Source organism: Lytechinus variegatus, chromosome 2, assembly GCF_018143015.1.
Source record: "Lytechinus variegatus isolate NC3 chromosome 2, Lvar_3.0, whole genome shotgun sequence".
Taxonomy (NCBI): Eukaryota; Metazoa; Echinodermata; class Echinoidea; order Temnopleuroida; family Toxopneustidae; genus Lytechinus; species Lytechinus variegatus.
In genome coordinates this window covers 53,723,830-53,747,428 of record NC_054741.1, presented here as the reverse complement: position 1 = coordinate 53,747,428, position 23,599 = coordinate 53,723,830, and the positions used below count along the sequence as shown (strand labels likewise).

At 36.2% G+C, this 23,599-nt stretch overlaps 1 protein-coding gene across 4 annotated transcripts in view; it reads right to left on the bottom strand.

Annotated features, from left to right (window-relative positions):
- Positions 1-21,007, bottom strand: part of LOC121408367 (LIM domain kinase 1-like) — a 46,691-nt gene extending 25,684 nt beyond the window's left edge. Inside the window, exons 1-3 of one of the 4 annotated variants that reach the window (XM_041599822.1) lie at positions 20,892-21,007; positions 17,194-17,299; positions 8,827-8,962 (exon numbers count right to left, since the gene is read on the bottom strand). In XM_041599822.1, the coding sequence (XP_041455756.1) occupies positions 8,827-8,962; positions 17,194-17,299; positions 20,892-20,907 (258 nt within the window). In that variant the 5' untranslated portion in view covers positions 20,908-21,007. Of the gene's footprint in view, positions 1-1,541; positions 2,306-8,826; positions 8,963-10,695; positions 11,421-17,193; positions 17,300-20,891 lie in introns of those variants that run through there. The other 3 variants (XM_041599823.1, XM_041599824.1, XM_041599825.1) reach the window with 3 other exon arrangements.
- Positions 21,008-23,599: the final 2,592 nt, after the last annotated feature.

The following is a 23,599-nucleotide window of genomic DNA, read 5'->3' as shown; positions in this document are numbered from 1 at the left end:
ACTATCATTTTGTTTCCAATACTTGTTAAGGGTAGGGTTTCACACGCCAATACTTGTTAAGGGGTGCATTTTCAGAAAATGGAAATTACGTGTTTAGGGTGCTTTTCGAGACCCCATGGTCGCGCATGGTATCCACTCGTGAATGGAAGTGGCCCCCCCCTCCCCCCCGGGGGGGGGGGGGGGCATGGTCACTTTTTTTTGCAAGTATACAAATATACATCACATCACAAATGCGAAAAATGTAAAGGTAAAAAAAGGCAAGGCAGATTTCAACAGCATACATGAGAATTTTAAGGGGTACTCCAGGCTGTAAATAATATGACTTGAATAGTACATGTAAGTAAAATCAGCCAAACAAAACACTGAAAAAAATCATCAAAATCAGACAATAACCAAGTTAAAGTAAAGCATTTTTTTAAAGTGAATTCATTTCATTAAGATCAGACAATAACAAACTTAAGAATTATTTCAGTGAAACAGTTCTACAGATATATATGAGCAAGCTGATGTTGTCATATCCCCATTTATTTTTTTGTTTTTTATTATTAGATGAAATTATATTCATTCAAATTTTGTCCACCAGGAATGAAGAAATGGACTGACAATTGATTAACAGTGTAAGATATACATTGCCATATCAAACTTATTCTGTAATAAGTGAATTATCATATACATACACATTTTGATATCAAAATATGACAAAATTCTGATTTCAAGTAAAATTTAAAAAACAGTAGAAAAAGCAAAGTGGGGGCATGAAATCATCAGCCACCCATTGAATACCAGTATTCATTTACAACGTGCATACATGTAGGCCTGTTTTATTTTTCATTTCGCTAACTTCAACGTTATCAGTTTGATAACATTTTGCTCAATGCCTTTTATTCTATTTATTCATAATGGTCAGGGTTTGGGTTGTCATGGGGTATTTGGTCCAGAATAATGTAATGAAACTGTTAACATATATAAGGTTTAGGGGTAAAGTTTTAGTTTGGTTTAAATGCTGATTTTTTCAATAGGAGCTATAGTCATCACAGTATATATCTTGATATAATATGCTGCATTATGGTTACATGGAAACATTAGTCTCATTTTCTCTTTTTTTGCCATTATTGTCTGATACAAAAGAAGCACAGTGCACAAGTGCAATCCATGGTGATGATTTCCTTTCATGAATTCAGATAGATATGTCAGGCATAAATTACTTTAATATAGGCAAACACAAGATGTTTCTACAAATTACGGGAATATAATTCAATTAAGTGGTTGCTAGACGTCACTGTGCATTTTTAACGAATGGTTGTATTTCTTTTCTCCATATTGTCACTCAATGTTTATCAATACACCAATTTTCTTAAATCTGCACCGGCGCATGATGCCATCAATCGGACCGAGATTTTAATATCGATTCCACTCAGGCTCGCTGTGGGTGTTAAGCTGGTGAGCAAGTACTCTAGCTTCTTTCAGAGTTATAGGTGAGCAGAAAGGCAAATTAAAAAAAAAAAAATTTTAGTAAAGAAAATATTTCTTAAACACCTTACCTGCTTCCAGAAGAAATAGCAGCAAGACGTAAAAAACATGGCCGCTATCCCAACACATAGCAAGAGAGGCAAACTTTAGGCAACAAGCCTTACTGCAAAATTGTATGCAACGTATGTATTTCCTGTATGGTTACAATAATCCAATGTTTTATCCTATGATACGAGTCAGGGTTGGGAGAGAGCCCCCATACTGCAGTTACTCACACTGACAGACTATCCTGAAGAATGATGATAAGACTGATAGTCTTGTGTTTACGTGTGCAAGGGGCTTTCCTCATACGAAGGGGGAGTATTTTTAGATCAGTGTGTAAAGCTAGTAATCGTATTCGTGAACAATTTTCAAAATGCCTGGATTTTTACGGTCCAAGGTTGATTAGACTTCGTCACCAGTTGTAAATGCATAAATAATGATACAGACACACAGTAAGTAATGAAATAATAAATTGTGATATACAGGCCAACCCCCAGGATACTGTATAACACAGGGTTAATTACCTCAAGTCAGGTTATCCATAGAGCAGAGCTTCAATTTGAGTTCTATCAAGTAGAATGGAGATTGAAGCTTCCTGACTCTTTGAACCAAGATATTTTTAAATCTTTTTAAGTTTTTATCAATCCCCACAGAGATATATTACTAGTAGTACAAGTTCAGGAGGACAAATGTTCTGTACAGAATGTGATTTCCCTAAAATTCTGATTACCATGTTGCAAACACACACACACAAAACATAATAAAAAAGGACCCAATTGTTCTATTAATATTGCTAAATTGGGATATTCTCAAATTTTTTTTTTACATTTTGTATATTTTCTTGGTTGCCCTTCTTTTTTTTATCTGATTTGGAAAACATTTTGTTGTAACAGTTAAATCAATTGTGCATTACACCATTTTAGAGACCCAAGTCCTGGGTGAACATGTCAATGCCATGTTATTTGGTGTTACATGTATACATAAAAAACAACATTTTGTGTTCTTTGGTGGAATATTAAACAATCGTAAATATAGTCAAAATCCGAGATAAACATCTATCGGCCTATTAAGGGCTTGGTAAACATACATGGATATGGTTACACTTCGTAATTCCGATGGTTCTTTATTCAGAAGATTCGTAATTTCGAAACACATAAATTGCCTATACCTCGATGTTCGTTAATCCGAAAACATAAAAGGGTTCGTTAATCCGAACATTTGTGGCGTTATTCTAAAGGTTCGATAATCCAAAAACGAAATAAGGTTCGATGTTCCAAAGGTTTGTTAATCCGAAAACGAAATAAGGTTCGTTAGTCTGAAAATGAAATAAGGTTAATCATTTAGTTTTCGAAATTATGAACCTCATTTCTTTTTCGGATTAACGAACCTTCAGAATTATGAACCTCACCTCGTTTTCGGAATAACGAACCTTCGGAATAATGAAGCTGCTGAATTACGAATGTATGCACATGGATATATGATGCTAAAAACTTTTTTTTTAGTGGGATTTTGCTTTGATTTTCATGATTTTAACAATATTTTTTAATGGGGGGGGGGGAACTAAAAACTGCGTTCTTTGTGAAATTCCATGAATTCTTTGAACATTTTCTTTCTATGTCATGGAAAAATGTGGACTACACCATTTTCTCAAATCTACATGTATTAAACTACTGTACATGTACACTGAAAGATGCTTCATCAAAGGTTATAAAGAAATCAATTCAGCCAAACTTTTGACAAAACTCCTGGTGTAGCAAGCCTGCAAAACAGGACCCTGCACCCCCTTCACATCCCTCAACGGAATAAATAATCACATCTTGCTTCCTGACTGAAGAGAGGATGGGGCTACCTGTTTTTAGGAGGGGGAATAAACTTCCACCAGCATGATGCCTGGGACCTCTTGAGAGAAATACTGATATCAATTTTGTGTTTACAATTGAATTTAATCCTGATTATTTTGAAATTTTTGTCCTCTGTTCAGTGCATGTCACATTTCCAATGGATGGAGTATACCATGGACCCTTTGTGGTAGGGTCCATGAGTATACATACATGTAGGTCGATATGTATAACCAAATATAAGTAGTTTAAAATGTGAATGATTCTTAAATCAGACTTTAGCTTTGACTTGTTATTCAAGTCCTTAAGTATTGTAAATCACTCAATTCTGTATGAATCATGTATGCCTGAGTTCAAATAATTTTCTTTGTTGACAAGTTATCACCATTTTTCATTTTGCTCTGTGTATATTGTATCTACAAATGTGTAAACCAGTAAAAAAAAAGGAATTTCATTTATTGACAATAAAGATATTCAATTAAAAAATGCATGCCTCCTATAAAACAGTTTTGATAAGGAGGATATGAAATAAGAAATGTTTTAATGGACGATTTATCATCTTGATTAGGTGCCTAGTTGTCCACACAAGATGAATTATCTGCATTTTTTTCTTTTGATATAAAACCACTCTCATGCAAAGACAGGACTGAAAGTGGTCAAAAGGCCATAAATATTAAAGAAAGAGAAGATGCTAGATATTCAACTATGTAAAATGTACATGTAAGTTTTCATAAAGAATCAACAGATGCAAAAGCCACAACAGCAGGTTACATACCAGAGCCAATCAGGGCCCCCTTATTAAACACAAAGGTTAGTGATTAACCATCAAATAAAATGGCCAATCGAAATTACCATAGCATGCACGTTTTACTCATTAGACCGACTAGGAACCAATCAGAATTGCTCTTTCAAATTAGCGATGAATCACTAACCTTAAGTTTGTGAATACAGGACACTGGACTTTATTCAAATCCATGGCATTTAGGGTGAACTATCTAGGCCTTCACTTATTAGATTACCTTTTTACCAAACAAGTTCTTGCTTACCTTGGCCAAGATTTGAACATCAACATGAGATCCCAACACATTCAATAAATCATTCACAGATATCCTGTCTAGACAAACCTTTACATGCTAAGGGTTGAAATTGATAATGTCATCCCTTCAAAAGGGCCAAGAACTTACATAATTTTTTAAGGTCAAGTCCACCCCAGAAAAATGATGATTTGAATAAATAGAGAAAAATCAAACTAGCAAAACATTAACAATTTCATCAAAATCGGATGTAGAATAAGAAAGCAATTTTTAAGTTTCGCTTATTTTTCAAAAAACAGTTATGCTCATCTCAGTGGCATGCAAATTAGAGAATCGATACTGTCCATCACTTACTATATCTTTTGTTTTTTTTGTTTGAATCCCTTCAGATTAAAGTTGAGGCCAATTGAAATGTTTCCTTCTTTATTTTGGTCATGATCTTTCTGACAACTAGTATTTTAAATAATTCATTTCATGCCCTTTTAAATGTCACCTATGTGCCATTTGTCTAACGTTTGGTCCCTCTGCTGCCTGCATGGCAGTTAATAGCCTGTTACAGGCTTACTGTTTGAATGCGTCCTTTGCTTTTACAAACTGGAGAATAGGTGGGAAAGTGTTAATTCCTGACTGCTGAGAGGTAATTCTGTATCCTTCAGGGTAAAAGAATTAAAGTTCTGTTCTCTTCAGAAACAAGCACACACAAAAAAATACAAAGTAATAAAAACAGCAAAATCAGTTTTAAAAAATTGTTGTCAATTACAACCAAAATGAATAAATCCAAAAAAAGACTAAGAAAAATTATATTTAAGAGAAAAGAGCAAAGAGGTTGGCCTAAAACTTGAGAGCAGAGATACAAGTTTAGATAACAGCTTAAAGATTGTTGCCAAGCCATGATTGAGCAGTCTACTTGCTTCAATATGATCCCAATATTAAAGGACAAGTCCACCCCAACAAAAACTTGATTTGAAAAAAAAGAGAAAAATTCAACTAGCAGAACACTGAAAATTTCATCAAAATCGGATGTAAAATATAAAGAAAGTTATGACATTTTAAAGTTTCGCTTCATTTCACAAAACAGTTATATGCACATCTCGGTCAGTATGGCATCACTCACTCACTATTTCTTTTGTATTTTATGATATGAAATATTGATTTTCTCGTCATTGCCATGTGAAATGAAGTTTCATTCCTCCCTGAACACGTGGAATTCCATTTTTTTTAACATTTTGTGCTTTAGGCAAGCTGGCCCTAATCATCAAATTTGTAAAAATTGAAATATTGCATAATTCAAACAATAAAAAACAAAAGAAATAGTGAGTGAGTGACATCATCGACTCTCTCATTTGGATGTAACTGGCTCGTTCATATAACTATTTAATAAGCGAAACTTTGAAATGTCATAACTTTCTTATTTTACATCCAATTTTGATGAAATTTTCAGCATTGTGCTTGTCTGATTTTTCTCTATTGATTCAAATCAACATTTTTCTGAGGTGGACTTGACCTTTAATAATGCCTGTACTGTACATTATAAAAATGCTTATAACCGTGCATGAATTGAATTTATGACTAAATATTACCCTCAGGTACAACAATTATGCAATGCTGATGGTTGCACATCAAAATGAAATCATAAATGGGAGTCAACTTGTTTCAGTCAATGATTTTTCATCTTTTATAGGCTACTTCACCAGAGTATTGGGCCTATCTCCTTCTCTATGGCATAAGGAGGCTACATGATAACCACTCCACATGGCACATACATGTACAGTAAACGAAATATGCAAAAAAAAAAATCTTGTAGAATGCAATACATACATTGTAACTAGTGGACCCCCCCATACCCAAGTATTTGCCTCCACAGAGCTCACTAATACCAAAAAGGCACTCAAAAAAACAATTCTAAGTTTGTTTACCATGGAAATTATCCTAGAATCATCAAAATGGCAATTCTTACAAGACCATACCTTTTATTCATGGACTCAGTGTGTATATTTAGTATCATTTGACAACTTCAAGCATTTGTATCACACTTTTCTGGGAATTTCACACAAAATGCTTGTTTTGAAATTTCAACTTTAAATGTCAATGGGTATGCATCCAGACAAAATCACAAAAAGGCTTACAAAATGTTCGAGGCCATTATGGTGAACGATGTCTCACAGTACTCTCAATAGACTTGTAGCACAGCACATGTACTTATTTACATGAAACTAAAATGAAACATGATACAAATGGGATTTAAAAAAAAAAACCTCGGCCTCAAAGAAAAATCACTTCGCCTTGCCTGAGCATCTATCAGAATTCATAAATTACAAAAGAGCAAAAATCATATTGCTAATACTATTAGCAACAATAAAGATTGTTTTTTATGTACAAATAATGCAAACATCATTGATTCCTTTTGGTTTTATTCATTTTTTCTGTTAATTAATTGATTAGCGGTGAAGAACAGCAGAGAATAAACCATCACTACACAGGATGAGAGTAAAACCCAAATCAGAATACCATTAACAACTTGTATTAAAAACTTTATAGGGCTTTGTACAATCTGGACAGGGAGGTAGGTGTTGGGAAACAATCTGCTTTACTTTGACCCCATGTTAGAAACCACCAACAAATCTGCATCTTTTTTTTTTAACTCCTGCACCAGAAAATCACATTAGCAACTGTTTGCTGTTCCACAAGCTCTCATTAATGTGTAATGCATTTCACAAGCATCCTCATTTTTTGTGATTTTATACTATTTTCAAATGCAAAAATGCTCAACAACAAGAAATGTGGAAACATGCACTAAGCAAATTTGTGAATCAGAAAATGAGGGGATATCACTTCAAAGTGTGCGAAAATAAACATAGCCAAATAATAACTGAATGTTTGTAAGGATCTCATTTTTCTTTGATGGACTATATGATGGACATAGTCTTTTTACACAGGATTTTCTTAACCCCGTACTATCGCTAACCCCGTACTATCCTTAACCCCGTACTAATTATTTTCCTTTTCACACATGCCGAATCGTTTTTGCTAACCCCGGATAAGGAATGCTTGCTTTTTACACACGAAACTCGCTAACCCCGGACTATTGGTAGCTCATGAATATTCACGAGCGCACTGAGGGGTCATATCCAAAATCGCTGACTTCTGGCGCGCGCTTTTTTTTCATCGCCGTGATCGCTGTTCATGAATATTCATTATACTTACCTCTGATTGGACAACAGGGCCGGCTCTGTTGCGGGACATGAATGGGAGCGCTTAGCCCACTTTCGTTTTACACATGCGATCTTAACCACGTACTATTGCTCTTAGCACCGCAATTGGTGGGATAACCCTGCTTTTTTGCAGGGCCAAATAATCCCGTACTATAGGTGGGGTTAGCCCACTTTGCAAAAACGCTGTGTAAAACGAAAGTGGGCTAAGCTTAACCCCGTACTATAGGTGGGGCTAAATTGCCATTTAGCCCCACCAATAGTACGGGGTTAAGGAAATTTTAGCCTGTCTAAAAAGGGTAATAGTGTCTTATTCGTAACACAAACCATTCATGCTGTACTTCAACCAATTATTTAATAACTTTGAAACTGATACCAGGCTTCAGAAAATCACTTCAGCAGAAAAATGGCTTGCTGCAAGGAACTAAGGAACTGACGGCAAGTTGGAATGTTATTACCATGATTACCATGTTAAATTAAATGTCTGAAGTTCTGAAAGCCTCTTTATATAACATACATGAGATCTAAATAAGCAGCTTGAGATCGCCAGAAGATCCATATTTTCTTCCTTGTGTTGACATACACTTCTTGAAATCTTGGTTGCGATCGACAAAGCGGCATTAGACACCAACAGCAAATGTTACAGACTTGACTTAACCCTAATTTTCTGGTAATCTGTAGTCACAGTCAGAGAAAGTGAAACTATAATTATCTCAAGCCAACACTTGGTTGTCATTTCATAGTTTGAAATCAGTTTCAGAACACTACCACAACTGGCATTTCATGTTCAAAATCAATCTGAGACAGAACACACCGCAGCAAACTTATCCCTCGCTACAAAGTGCAACTGAACTTCCATTTTGCACAAATACTCCAAATAACAATTTGCATTCATCTCCACGCACCTAACCTAATACAAGTGAAAGCAGAGCTGGCCTAGCAAAGAAAATGTGTCCACTTTTAATGTCTTAAAAGTGACTGTGAAGTTGAATTAATTATTCAAAGTGCCCATGAAGCTTTTTGTTCAATCAACAATTTTACAAACACTAAATATAAATTAGATTTTGGTGACTTGTATAATGACCAGAGGCCCATAACACAAAGCTTAGCAATGATCATAGAACATTTTTCTACTAATGATTGCAATGACTATGAATGTACAATCAATCGTGAAAATCAAGCATACGATCAATCGCCAACCTTTGTGTTATGGTACCCAGCATTATTGCTCACCATCACAGGTCCAGCGATAAGTTGTGCACATCCTTGGCAGGACTCTCCAAACTGAGCCCAATAGTCCTTCTGACAGTAGAGCTTTTTATCCCTCTCAAAGTACCAAGAAGAAAGACGTTGCTTGCACTGGCTGCAACTGCATAACGTGAAGATAAAAATAAAACTATATTGTAATCCTGAATCATATGAAAACTAGCACATCAATGATGTGGAGCTCATCCGGCATCTCGCAACACAATTAAACACAATTTTAATTTCAGCCCAGTTGACACTTTAGTGAATTATATTGGTGACATAAATTGAGGATATAGAATTGAAATTGATGAAGAAATGACATAGAAGCATTTTTTGTGATCTATGAATAAATTTCGTATGAATTAAGTATTAATTATTATCTAGTCGAAATTTTTTAACTTTTAACCAGATGGAAGAAAAAAAATCAAAATCGGTCAACAAATAAAGAAGAAGAAGCATTTTATGTGAATTTTCAAAAATATGCATAAATTAATTTCGCATAAATTTACATAAAAATTGTTCTGGTCAAAATTTCAAAATTCTGTGTAGAAGATTGGTGAACCTCATGAAGCTCTGCCAGATGGAAGCAAAAATATCAAAATCTGTCCACAAACAAAGAAGAAGACGCATTTTCTGTGATTTCTGAATAAATTTTGCATAAATTAGCATAAAAATTGTTCTAGTCAAAATTTCAAAATTCTGTGTACAAGATTTGTGAACCTCATGAAGCTCTACCAGATGGAAGAAAAAAAAATCAAAATCGGTCAACAAATAAAGAAGAAGAAGCATTTTATGTGAATTTTTAAAAATATGTATAAATTAATTTCGCATAAATTTACATAAAAATTGTTCTGGTCAAAATTTCAAAATTCTGTGTAGAAGATTGGGTGAACCTCATGAAGCTCTGCCAGATGGAAGCAAAAATATCAAAATCTGTCCACAAACAAAGAAGAAGACGCATTTTCTGTGATTTCTGAAAAATGCGCACAAATTAGCATATTTAATGAATTGCAATATTCTGTGTAGAGGTTTTGAATGCCCCACCTAGTGCTATCATATAAAGCAAACAGAATTGAAATCGGACTTGAAATGGCGAAGTAGTAGCATTTTGAAATTGTGGATGGACGACAGACGACGGACGCCACGCCACAAGCTCATCTTGCCCTTCGGGCCGGATGAGCTAAAAATGAGTAAATATATTTAGCTATAATTTAATATGTAGTAGAATCAAATTAAGAAAAGCAGGCAATATACATGTTGACCATTCCTGTTATTGCGTTTGCCCTGTTCAGGAACATTAAAAGGGAGGTTCACTGTGACCATAAGTTAGTTGTAATAAAAGCAAATTTAAAAAAATAGAGAAAGATATTGATGAAGCTTTGATAAAATTTGTCAAAGAATAAAAAAGTTATGAATTTCAGAATTTCCACTTTGTGATGTAACAGATGAGCAGCTCCTCAATATGTTGTGTGATACAAATAAAAAAATAAAATGTCAGGTGCGGATCCGGGGGGGGGAAACGGTGGGCACATGCTCCCCCCCCCTTTTGAGAAGCAAAATTTGTAATGTCGAAATTCCATGAAAACAGAGGTGTGCCCCCTCTTTTGAACTTGAAGACCTTTTTTTTTTGCTTGCCAATTTTTTTCTGATACGAAAAACCCATAATTTGTGGTTGAAAACCTTTTTTTTGGGGGGGGGACGAAATATCCTTTATTTGTGGTTGAAGACCTTTTTTTTTTTGCTTGTCAATTTTTTTCGGGGATGAAATATCCTTAATTTTGTTGGGGATATATCACCACACATCATTTCATAGCCTCTTCTTTAAGAAAAATATTTTATTTCTTCACACACTACCTTTCAGTGTCTATGGACAAGCCACATTCACACGATGCAAGTCCTACAGATTCCATTCTCCACCTACTTCATTGGCATGACACTTTTATGATCCATTTGCAACACAGTACTCCATCAGACGACACAAACATCCAAGTCAATCGTTGCATTTTACAGACAAAAACTCAATTCCATATGAATCACATTTTAATTCCTATCCAGAGGATAATTCATCCAAGGAAGTAATTTCCAAACAATGGAAGATAATGATAATGATCTCCCCTCTTAAAGCAATCTTCAAACTCTTCAAAATGATAATTTCTACATCGGTCCCAAGAATCTACAGAAAAAGACTTGTTTAAGTCCAATACAAGGAAGAAGAACGATGATTTGCCGATTCCTAGTACCATGGAGCTAATACGCTATAAAAACCTTATAAACACAACTTTATGTAAACATGCACTGCAGTACAGGTACTTACATAGTGAACCTACTAAGTTTACTAATCAAACAAAACTAAGGTTGATATAGGGCGTTTTTTTTATTGTAAATCCATCACATCTTTTATCTCTTGACAGTGATGACACAAAGAATAGAAACAGATTTAGTTTCTGGCTGCATGCTTATGTCAAGTTTTAATAGTCATAATGACCTGCATTATGTACACATGCAGTAGAATGTGACGGACAACAAAACCAGATTAATATAAGGACTAAAAAGTTAAAGTACCATGTTGCTTACACATTTTCATATATGCCATACAAATATGTACATAATTTGCCTTTAAAAAGATAGAGATAATGAATACTGAACATGAATTCGATGGAATAAAGTTTGCAATATTTTCCCCCAAGTTCAAAGACGAATCCAAATCAGGGTATCTGTAGGAAATACTTTTTCATTTTTAGGGGCAATCTTTTTTTCCACATTAGGGGCTATTTCGTTCATTTTAACTTTTTAAGGGCTTCTTTCTAGGGGTAACAAGTAATTTAAGAGCAGAACACCAAATATCATTATTCTGCCAGAGTTAGAATATTTTGAACAATCTTGAATATTTTATGTGACAGATCTTGGGGCGACTCTAGAAAGAATGGTCGCCCCTAAGTATGCATTTTGGGGAAAGTTTAGGGGCTATTTGGGCTGTCATGAGCGCGAAATCAACCGTCGCCCTCATGTATTCCCTACGCTGATCCAGATTATGACAAAAGAGCTGTGAACTCTCTGTTTTACATAAAAATATGTAATTTTGAATGTAACAAAGAGAGAAAAGGTGTTTCACAGAGATTGAAGTGGGACTAAAAATTTTACTTTCATTACCAGTGAGGTACTGATTGGCCAGAGGCTTCAGCCAATCACAGCGCGGCTCACACCGAGTGGAGCCAGACAATAGCGTCCAGCTGGGCACGCCAGCCCTAGCTCGCCCACTCTATATAACCCATGCAGGCGTGCACATTGCTCAGCGTCTTGCTCATTGCCTGGCGAAGTCTAGCATCCACCTTTTCTTGAAGTGGAGTTGGTACAGCAAAGCTTACAAACCATGTTGCCAATTTTAGAAAGTCGTACCATGCTCTATTACAAATAGCTCCAAGACTGCTTCGACCGTTTACATTACACGTTAAACTAGTTTCCAGCAAACTAGTTTCAGGGCAGTAATGAGAACAGGGTCAATCTCTAGGTGGTTTCAGACCGCCTCGAAGTTCGTCAGTTCCAGGTATTCTCTGATCGGGAAATTTACCCCGATCAGAAAATACCAGGTATTTTGGTAATGTGAAAGCAAACTACGCGTAATCTCCCCGAAAGAAAATACCCGCTAAATAGTAGGTACTTGGCGAAATTACGAGAACTTTCGCGGGGATTTTTCCAAGGTCGCAGGTATTTTGGCGATGTGAAAGCAAATTACGGGAACTTTTAGCCCAGCGTGTCGTTGGGCGCGGGAGCTGTGGGTGGCTGCTGGGCTAGTGATTTTGAATCTCGCGGATGCCTGATTATCAGACCATACTATGCGCATGCTCGTAACTTCAGGAACTTATCCCGAAGGGTATGTTTCGGGGCGGTGTGAATGCAGGAATAATTAATGGGTATTTTTTTAGCCGAAAACAGTTCCTGTAATTTAACTGGGATTCTTGTGATCGAGGCGGTTTGAAACCACCTATTGTCCCCAGTGCATGAGTTTTCAGTTCTATATCTTGAAAATGTGTGCATATATTTGATTTTTGTTTTCTTCCTGGGCATTTTTTCTTCAATACGAAATACATGTACAAGCAAGAATGATATTTAACTACAACCAGACCTTCACGTTTATAATTTCGTGGAGCTCAATAAATCGCTCTCCTTATTTTTTTGAGGAGCTCAATTGAGCTCCTCAGAATCGCTCTCTGTGAGGAGCTCAAATCAATTCATTACAATACATGTATGATAGATTGTAGATTTTTCTTAACATTGTATATGCAATAGCTGTGTTAGCTATTAATTAATCTGTGGTGAAACTAGGCCTGGGTCACGTCAATACGTTTACAAGATGTCGTACGCGCTCCTGCTAAAAAAAATTGCTAAAATTTCACATTTTTACATCTTTTAATGCCCGACGCTTGACCCGAATCCTGTGCTTATTTGCTAATTTCTCAGCAATTACACAATTTCTTCCAGAATCCTTTGGCACATATTCTTTATACCAACAGACACTTTGGTGGTCATTTCATTGGATTCTGTACGAACTCATTTTGATATCCTTACCAAAAACTGGCATTTACCTTTAACTCTTCATGCGTTACATTCGCATTATTGCACATCCGTAGGCGTGTTTCGTTCGCATTTTTCCACAACCACACATTTCCCATAGACGTCCCCTGTCCCATTGTTTTTCGAACAATTGCATGCCCCGGAGCGTGCCTAGCTACAATATATAGCCTGGCGTTTGTGTATACCGTACATGTGTACATGAACTGATCGATCGCGCGTGCGACATTAGTTTAGCGTTCGACGGATTATCGCAGTTTATAAATTACAGAATCATTGAATTTTCCCAAAAAATCAATACATCCTGATCATAGCCAAGAAGTTCATTGAAAAAGGATAGGAGAAAATCAATAAAACCCTCCTCACAAACAATACCATGGCCAGGTTTATTATTAGGAGTCTGTGACTCACGGCACAAATGTGAATGAGACCCTTTCAATGGAGTACAGTACCTTGACCAGGCAAAAATTTACTCTCTTTTATTTTCCACTATATATGGGCTATTTTTATCAGATTATCATGACTTTGGTATCAATACAAAGCTTATGTAATGAACAGTCCAAGTGGATAAAAAAAAAAATCATGCCACTAACACAAGAACCAAAGTAAAGGGGCGGGTGGTAAATTTTGTTGGAAGTATTAGGAGAAAGCATTCAGAAAATGTAATTTACTATACATTTTTCCATAATTTATCCAATAAATTTATATACGATAAGAAAGCCCAAGAAACACTACAAGTTTGCTCTCAACATTTTCTTTCAAAATGATCAGATAAAAAGTTATGGCACTCTAAATAACAGAGTCTATCATACTGCGTAGAGGGGATCACTGCTAAAATAATGCAACACACAGGGGATTTACAGGTGAACGCATGAAGAGTTAAACAATAAACTAAATCACAATATTGTACATCAAATTCAGTATTAATTCTAATATTACTGATACAGAAAATTGCTGTCATCTTTAATGAACATATTTATACATTTACTGAAAAAATATCTTCATTATTCATGAAAACCTTGTAATACAGAAATTACCTATTCTACTAAAGACAGTATACCTACATGTAATTAATAATATTCTTCCAGCAGCATTAGTTTTCACAAATAGTTAATAGTTTAGTAGTTAGTTTTAATAAAGAGTTGCCATTTTGCAAATTTCACACTATACATTGTAGTTCCTGAAAAAATGCATTACCCTGTTAACCTAAGAAAGAGTTTTTATCATAAAAATACTTGATTGACAATCCAAAGAAACAAATCTAAAAACATGAATAACAAGAGTGTGGCTAAGGCGAGCACATAATATGCCTGCCTGTAACGCGGAAAATATAGTTATTGGTCAAGCAAGAAAAGTGGAAGGTGGCGACTTCACCTTTGGCTTTCTGACCTCAAAATCAAAAGAATTCCTGGGATCCATGCCAGTATCATACACACCAAATTGTATGAGCCTAGATTAAGTTAAACTAAAGTTATTGCATTTACAATGTACAAGGACTTCAGAAGGGTAAGATAAAAACAAGTCACTGTGACCTTGACCTTTGACATTTTGACCTAAAAATCAATAGGCTTCCTGGGATCCATGCTAGTATTAGTCTGCTATGCAGACTCTGAATGGCTTGTGAGGTGGGATCTGCTACTGGTTTGCTTCCAGCCTGAAAGGGCGAGCGAAGCGAGCCATTTCTGCAGCCTCAGTAGACCTAGTCTGCTATGCAGACTCGTTGAATCAGCTGAGGTACACACACTGCAGATGTGGGTCTACATTTGTAGACTATGCTAGTATCATACACACCAATTTATATCAGCTTATATGTAGGTTAAGTGAAAGTGAAAATATCGCATTTTATACAAGGAAAAGTAATAACGGACAGACGGACGGACACCGAGCGTGATACCATAATACATCCTGTAGGATGGGTGTATAAAAATGTCGTAACTATTGATGTCAAATAGATGACTTTATTTTGACACACTGTTTTTCTTTTTTTCATCTATCAACCAGCAAAAAGATCCAACGATGTGATAGAATATTTTCTTTAGTTGTCTTAACATCAACATTAACATCAAAAATATATCATGACTTTTCTATCACGATTTAAATAGTTTTCCAAAAATGATTCAGAAAAGTTTAGACCACTGTTATCCCTTTAAATTGTGCATGGATGTCTCCGATTTGGGGGCTTAACCCCATCCCTAACTCTGTTCCCTGAATTATTCATTCAGTCATCTTTTATTTATAGCGATTAGACCCCCTCCCACCACTTGAAAAAAATGTCACACACCCTGAGACTTTAGCCATCTTTTGCACCCTTTTTCTTAGACTTCAACCTGCTGTCCTGCCCCCTGAAAATTTCTTACATTTTCTTTTGCACCCCCCCCCCCGCCACACTTTCTGGACATTTTATATCGAGTCATCTTTATCACTCTCAAATGACCCCCCCCCCCCTATCCTTGATATGCTGTGCATAATGTGCTCTTTCTTGATGGCAAGGCATGTATCCCTGACTCCCCGGAGAATCTCAAAATGGCAAACACTTCATGTGCCTCTCATGAGGTGTCACTTTCAGCAGACGGTGGATTTTTCTCATTAAACAGAGCTGTTATGATACTCCATTGTCCCCAGATGCTGAGTATCAGCTGCCTAATTAAGCTCCAAGTGTTGGGCCAGACGTACCTAGCCACACCAATCTTCTTAATTGTTTCTATATTCACAACTCTTGCTCTAGAATTTCACACCATCATACATAGCCTACACTTTATTTATTAAGACTCCAATGCCCACTTGAAAAATTGAAATTTGCCATTTGCATCCACTTGTAATACAATGTAATACAATTATTGAGTGAAGTATTAGTACATTCTATGAAAAGATCATCTTATGGATCATTTTGCAATTCCTTTTTTTAGACTTCAATCTTATCCCCACTTGAAACAAAACTTTGTAATATTTTGTTACCCACTTACAAAACAATGAAATAAAAAATAGACATAAGTACATTATTTGAATAGTTTGTAAGAGTTTTTTGAAAAGCAATAGAGATAATTTCTCATTTACTCTGTTGAACATAATTGAGTCAAGAGACTTCACTGTGTACATGAAAGTATATCCTGTTACAAAAAATGTATTTTATGACAATAAATGAATCAAGAAAATTGAATAATATGAATTAGGGCAGCTTATCACAATACATTTTTTAATTTATGACATACATCTAGAAAATTAAATGTTTGGTTTTGCATGATTACACAATGTGACACAAATATTTTAGAAATAAAAACAGCTGCATCAGTGAGCAGGTTGCCAGGTACAATAAAAAAAAAGTCATAAAATAGAGACAGTATTGGATATGGACAACCCATCAGGACCCAAATGGAAAGATCTACAGATATCAAAAATATTTTACCCTGGTCTAATGTGCTATTAAAGCGAAGATAACAATATTTTGTACTTTGACGACAATGGAAATGCAATATCTCTAGGCAGATTCGAATCAATTTGACACATAAATCATGCACATTTCAAATAAATAATTTTATAAAAACAGGAATACAATTAAATTGATTTTCATTGAACTGTGTACAGAATTCATCTTGTAATGATGCTCGGTAATAAGGAAAGCAAGCAACACATTTTCCTTCACCCCCCCTCCCTTCCCCTACCCTTCCTTTCTCTTTTCTTCTCTTCCCTCCCCTCCATCCATCTCCTTTCCCTTTCTAGTTTACCTCTTTGAAGGGTAAATGTCTCCCAATAAGCCATTAAAATATGTGTACTGAGGGAACTCACGTGAAGCATAATGAATGCCAGTCTCTCTCCAACGCCTGCACATATTCTGCATCGGTGATTCTCTTACAGCACAAGGCACATATGGGACTACCATCTGGGATATCTACTGAGAGATGATTAACAAACAGAAGAACATGAGTGAGATGCTAAAATCTAACATTTATTTCGATCATACAGTAGTAATACTACCAAAAATGCAACCCAGTATTTTGAATTCAGATGTGTTTGCAGGAGACCTGTATGAGATTTTTTCATGACTTTCGGGTCAAAATTTGCTATAAACAATATTTTTTTTTAACTCAATTATTACTACCAGTAATACATGAAGAAACATGTAAAGGCAAGGGTGACAATTTATACTTGTTTTGGTACCACGAAGCAGGTGCTTTCAAACGGTAAATTGCCAATTCGTCCAACGCAAACTCGTCCACTCATCACATGGTCTCCATGTACTTTAATTTCAAAGTATAATGCCATCTGTCCATCAACATTTCATCTAACAACCATTTGGTCCCATCATCATTTTGTCTTTGTCTAGTACTATTTCGTCTAATAACACGTTGGTCTAATACCCATTTTCTTTTCATTCATTTTGCAGAATTAACATTACTTTAATTAGACCAAATGGCAATATGGACTAAATGGCTATTGGACCAACTGGTTATTAGACGGAATGGCATTAGATAAAATGAAAGTAGACCAAGTGGTGAGTGGACGCACTGATGGTAGACTAAATGATAGTAGACGAGTTGGCAATTGGACGAATTGGAAATAAACCTTTCAGACCAACTCAATCAAAAACAGGCATATTTAATACCTGATAAAACACAATCTGAAGGACTTTTTTAAAGGTTTTTTATTGAAAAATATTTCTTTTAGACTCCACCCCCCCACCCCCCGTTCCGTTTTTAAGGCAATAACACTACCTGCACAATGGATCAATCGTAACTATTAGTAAGACGGGGCCCGACATCCTTCCCCGATGTTGATTGGCTGAGAGGCACTGTTCCCATGGTAACTGTCAGATACAATGTATGACAAGTCCCATTTTATCCGACAGTTACCATAGTAACAGTGTCTCTCAGCCAATCAGAATCAAGGAAAGTTGTCAGACAATTATATTGATGGAACACTCCCCAGGTAAAAAAAGTGAGCATTAAGCTACATGTATTATGATTCTGTAAACATTTTGATAAACCGTCCATGGCATTTGCTTTTCGACCCACTCCCTTCCACCCCCCCCCCCCCCCTCTCTCTCTATCTCATCCTTCCCCTGAAATATTGCAGGAATAGTGTTCATTTGGGAAGAACATTAAATACACATAGAAAGAATACCTAAACAAAGGGCTTGAATATGCACTATGCCAACAGTTATAACACGAAGCAAACTTAATCCCAAATGGAATTTTGGAGACCCGATCTACATGAATCCTATGATTACCTTATTCTTACACTTTGTTTTATATCATCAAGTGAGTTTTTCATCAAAACTCAAGATTGGATACAAAATAAGGTTGTGAACTTTCAAAATTCAGCTTATTTTAGTTGCCAGTCACTTGCCAAAATAACACCAACACCTGATTTCAACACTGTATGATAGTGGATCCACTATGTATTAAATCTAAAACTGGCCATTTTGTGCATATTATTTGCCAACAGATCATTGCATATTGCTAATGCTAAACATGGGAAAGTACATTTATTATGAATTAATTACAAGATCACGGTGATAGAAAAGAAGAAAGATGGAAATTCACATAGTTTATTGAAATTACAATAATCCCACCTGAACCCCACTTCAAAACAGATGTTCATATCATAGTCAGATCCCTTCTCATAATACGATATGAGAATGAGATGGTTTTCAAACCAAAATAAGTCTATTTTTTACATGTTTTCATGACTAGATCTATGATCTAATTGCATACGGTATGCTAGTCTCACTGCAAACAGCTCTAATCTCACTTTAACCATATAGATCTAGATCTATATTCATTATAATGTGCCATGACAAGAATTCAGAATCTACCATAAAGTGAAATGGACCGAGGGTGAAATGTGAATGTTGGTCATTGCCGGCGATATCTGAATTAAATTATAGATCTAACTTAGATCTCTAGACTAGTCTAGATCAAACTCAAAGTTAAAATTAAACTAGCTGCATTTTCATGACTTTCTTCAAATGCAAGATGATATTTAAGTTAAACATTAATATTTTCGCAGATCTGGATCTGGATGTAGTACAGTGCAGGACCGTTAGGTATAATGCACCGGGTTAGGAGAGGGCGCAAATGAGTCTAGTCGAAACGTAGGTGGCTTTCCTCGATCTTGGCTTTAAACACCTCTGGTGATGTACTGCTGATAACTTCGTTAGGGAGTTGATTCCAGGCCAACGTTGTATTCACAAAAAAAGAATTTCTTAACTGCTCTGTGTTACAATGTCTTATTGAGAAACACTTGGAATTATTTGTAACTTGTTTCTCTACCACATTAGTAGCATCAAAGTTTACAAATTTCTTAGCTTTGATATTACGTTTGGGTCTTGCTTTAATAAGAAATTTATCAACAGGAAGGGCAGGAACCAACCCCTCGACCACTTTGAAGTAGGATGTAAGTTTCAGGACTTGGCGTCTTGAGGCAAGAGTAGGCAGGTTGAGATTCTCTCTCATCTTGGTAATCGAGCCTGGTTCTCGAGAGCTGTAGTCGCCACAGATGAACCGTACTGCTCTACGCTGTGTTTTCTCCAGACATTGAATGTCCTTCTGAAGATAGGGATCCCAGACACATGCACCATATTCCAGGATAGATCTGACTAGTGCAATGTATGCTGTGCGTTTGCAATTCTGTGGGCAGAAACTTAGATTCCTTCTGAGTAAAGCAAGGACAGAGTTTGCCTTCCTCACAGCTTTGTTGATCTGGGGTGACCATTTCAGATTATCGGCTAGTGTTACTCCAAGATATGAATGTTGAGATACATGTTTGAGTATACTGTCATTTATGGTGTAGAAGTATGAGGTTTTGGCATTTATACTCATAACTTGGCACTTGTTAGCATTGAACCTCATTCCCCAGGTGGATGCCCAGCTTTCTAATGCAGTAAGGTCCTGCTGCAGCTTATGATGGTCTCGTTGAGACTTAATCTGCCTATACAGCACACAGTCATCTGCGAATAAGCGAACCTGTGACTGGACGACATCAGGGAGGTCGTTGATGTGGCATAGAAATAACAAGGGCCCGAGCACTGTCCCCTGCGGCACTCCTGATGTTACTTCTTCTGGGTCGGAATGCTCTCCATCAACTACAACCGTCATCTCCCTGTGTGTTAGGAAGGATGTGAGCCACTTGTGTATCGAGCCATCTATCCCATAGTTCGCTAGTTTGTGTAGGAGTAGAGATACGTGGCTAAGAAAATTGGGTGGTTGATAAGAGGGAGAAATCGCCTATTTAACATATTCAAGCAATAGGTTGGTCACTCAACGCATTTTGAACAGGAAACTCGTGCTCTGCCACCCTACAGTTCCGGCTATGCTATGGGCCGATTACTCGCTAAACGCCGCAGCTGCCAGTTGCAAGCTGCAGAGAGTGCAGCTGCTGGCTGCTTTCACTTTTTTACAATGCATTTTTAGTGCATTGTATTGGCGGCCACTATTTAAAACAATTGATGGTCGATTACATATCAGTTCATAAATAATACCTACCATTTTTTGAAGTCATGGTTGATCAGAAGGAAAAATCCGATAGAAAACAAGCTAACCGCTTCTCTACTTACTCGCTCCAACATTTTACTCCATCGGTATTAATAATGGATCGCATCATCCCGCGCCGCGCGCATCAACATGGTGGGGTGATGGCACGTGAATGAAGGGGGCAGGATCTAGGAGCACCAAATTATTATGAGTCATCATAACAATAGGACAAATTCACATAACCTGGAGCCCGTTGCAGAAAGAGTTGCGTTTAAACGCAAGCCAAAAAATCAATCGCAAGTCCAAAATGCGAGGTGTTGATTGGTTGAAAATCAAGTTGCGCCTAAATTTGTAGAGTTGCGATTGATTGCAACTCTTTCTGCAACGGGCCCCTGATGGCATGGATAAAGAAGAGAAACTATCTCTATATGGAGATAGCAAGCATTTTGTCCTTCCGTGACATTGGTATCCCACATCCATTTCAAAACAATTATTTTTCCCCAATTCAAAAATCATTCCCCCCCCCCCTTTTTTTTTACTTTTTTTTTTACTTTTTTCATATTTGCAATGATCATCATAACAAAATATTATACAAGTATTATGTGGACAAGCTAATCAACAGACCGCAATAATTAAATGATTAAATGAGCTCAACTGCATAGGCTCCTACGTGTCCCTGAATATTATATTTGATTTGTTATTTTGTTTAAAGGTCTGTCATGTCTACCCCAGAAAAAAGTTGATTCGAATATAAAGTGAAAAATCAAAGAAACATATAATACTGAAAAAATAAATCGGATGTGAAATAAGAACATCATGGCATTTCAAAGTTTCGCTAATTTCAGTTTCGCTTATTTACAAAACAGTTATGTTCAACTATCAGTAATACATTCAGTGAGAGTTGATGATGTCCCTCACCATTTCTTTCGGGGTTTTTTATTTTGAATTGTACAATCAATATTTACAGATTTGAAAAAGGACCCTTTAGATTGAAGCACAAAGTGTGGAAACAATAATAATTAGGCCTATGCACTCTTAAAATGTTGGGCAACATAGTGTCCACACCATGGGCGGAAATCTCTTCCCGAAGGTAGGGGGACCAGGGGCGGATCCATCTCCCGCCAGTATATAGGGGGAGGAGCGAATTTTTTCACCCATATGCTCCTCGATCGGCCGCTCAAAGTTGATTTTTGTGTCTTTGTTTGTTCGAAGGGATTGTCCCAGTGGCGTAATGAGCCAAAAATTTTGAGGGGGCTTGACACGGCGTATCACATAAAATTAATTCAAAGTTGCGAGCGAGCAAAAATTTCAAAATGTTCATTACGAAAATCAAAGTTTGTGATAGATTTTGACATGACATTTGGAAAATAATAGGTTTTAGATTTCACCCTTTTTAATATCCCTTTTATTTTCTCTTTTTGTTTCTCGGTCGTGAAAAATTGGGGATGGGGGCAAACGCCGATGTCCTAACAGTAATTTCTAACTTTATTCTTATAAAAAACAATAATAAGTGTGTAGTAATCTCATAAGCAGGCGCGCCGGAACACTTTCAGTTTTTTTTTTTGGGGGGGCAAAATCCCGAAGGGGGCACAATATTTTTGACAGCGTGAGTGACCGAAGCGATCGAGCTGGAGAGGGTGTGGCGCCCCCACGCTAAGGACTTTGTGTAAAAATTGAGTATAAAAGTTGCGTTTTTAAGAGCATTCAAAAATAAATTTCTTGCGAATTGAACATAGAATTCAATACGAAAACTATACTCATAATTTATGAGAACCTATATGAAATCTATGCGCAAAACGGTCGAACCGGTATGTGGTTTTCATGTCTGATCAATTAAAGGGATGTTCCGGGCTGAAAATATTAATATCTTAATACATAGAGTATAATCCACTGAGCAAAATGCCGAAAATTTCATCAAAATTGGACAACAAATAATAAAGTTATTGAAGTTTAAAGTTTAGCAATATTTTGTAAAAACAGTCGTCATGATTATTCATTAGGTGGGCTGATGATGTCACATCTCCACTTCCCGTTTTCTTATGTTATTACGTAAAATCATAATTTTTTCATTATTTCATACTTGTGTGAATATGTCCCCCTTATAATGAAAAAGTTGCAGCAATAAATATCTAATGCACTAAATCAGTTGTCAATCCAATTTTTCTAGTTCTTGGAGGAAAAAATTTGAATAAACCTAATTACATATTATAAAATACAAAAGAACAAGTGGAAATGTGACATCATCAGCCCAGCTAATGAATATTCATGACGACTGTTTTCACAAAATATTGCTAAACTTTGAAATTCACCAACTTTGTTATTTGTTATCCGATTTGATGAGATTTTCAGCATTTTGCTCAGTGAATTCTACTCTATGTATTAAGATATAAATATTTTCAGTCCGGACCATCCCTTTAAATTACGTAAATCACGCTTATATTGACTCAAAATACCAGAAATTAAAATTTTCAAGCAATATCCTTTCAGAAATATTTATTTATGTACATTTACATACACACCGACGACGCGAGAGAGCACAATCATAAGTTTCAAGAAATTCCTGTCAGAACAAGGAGTGTATTAAACAGAAACAAAAGAAATTCTAATGAATGTATTTTCAAATTTAAAATGTTATACTGTTCTGACGTGGCAGACGTCGATAAGCACTTAAATACCCATTCTTACAAATTATTTCTGACATCAGCATTGGAGATACTCAT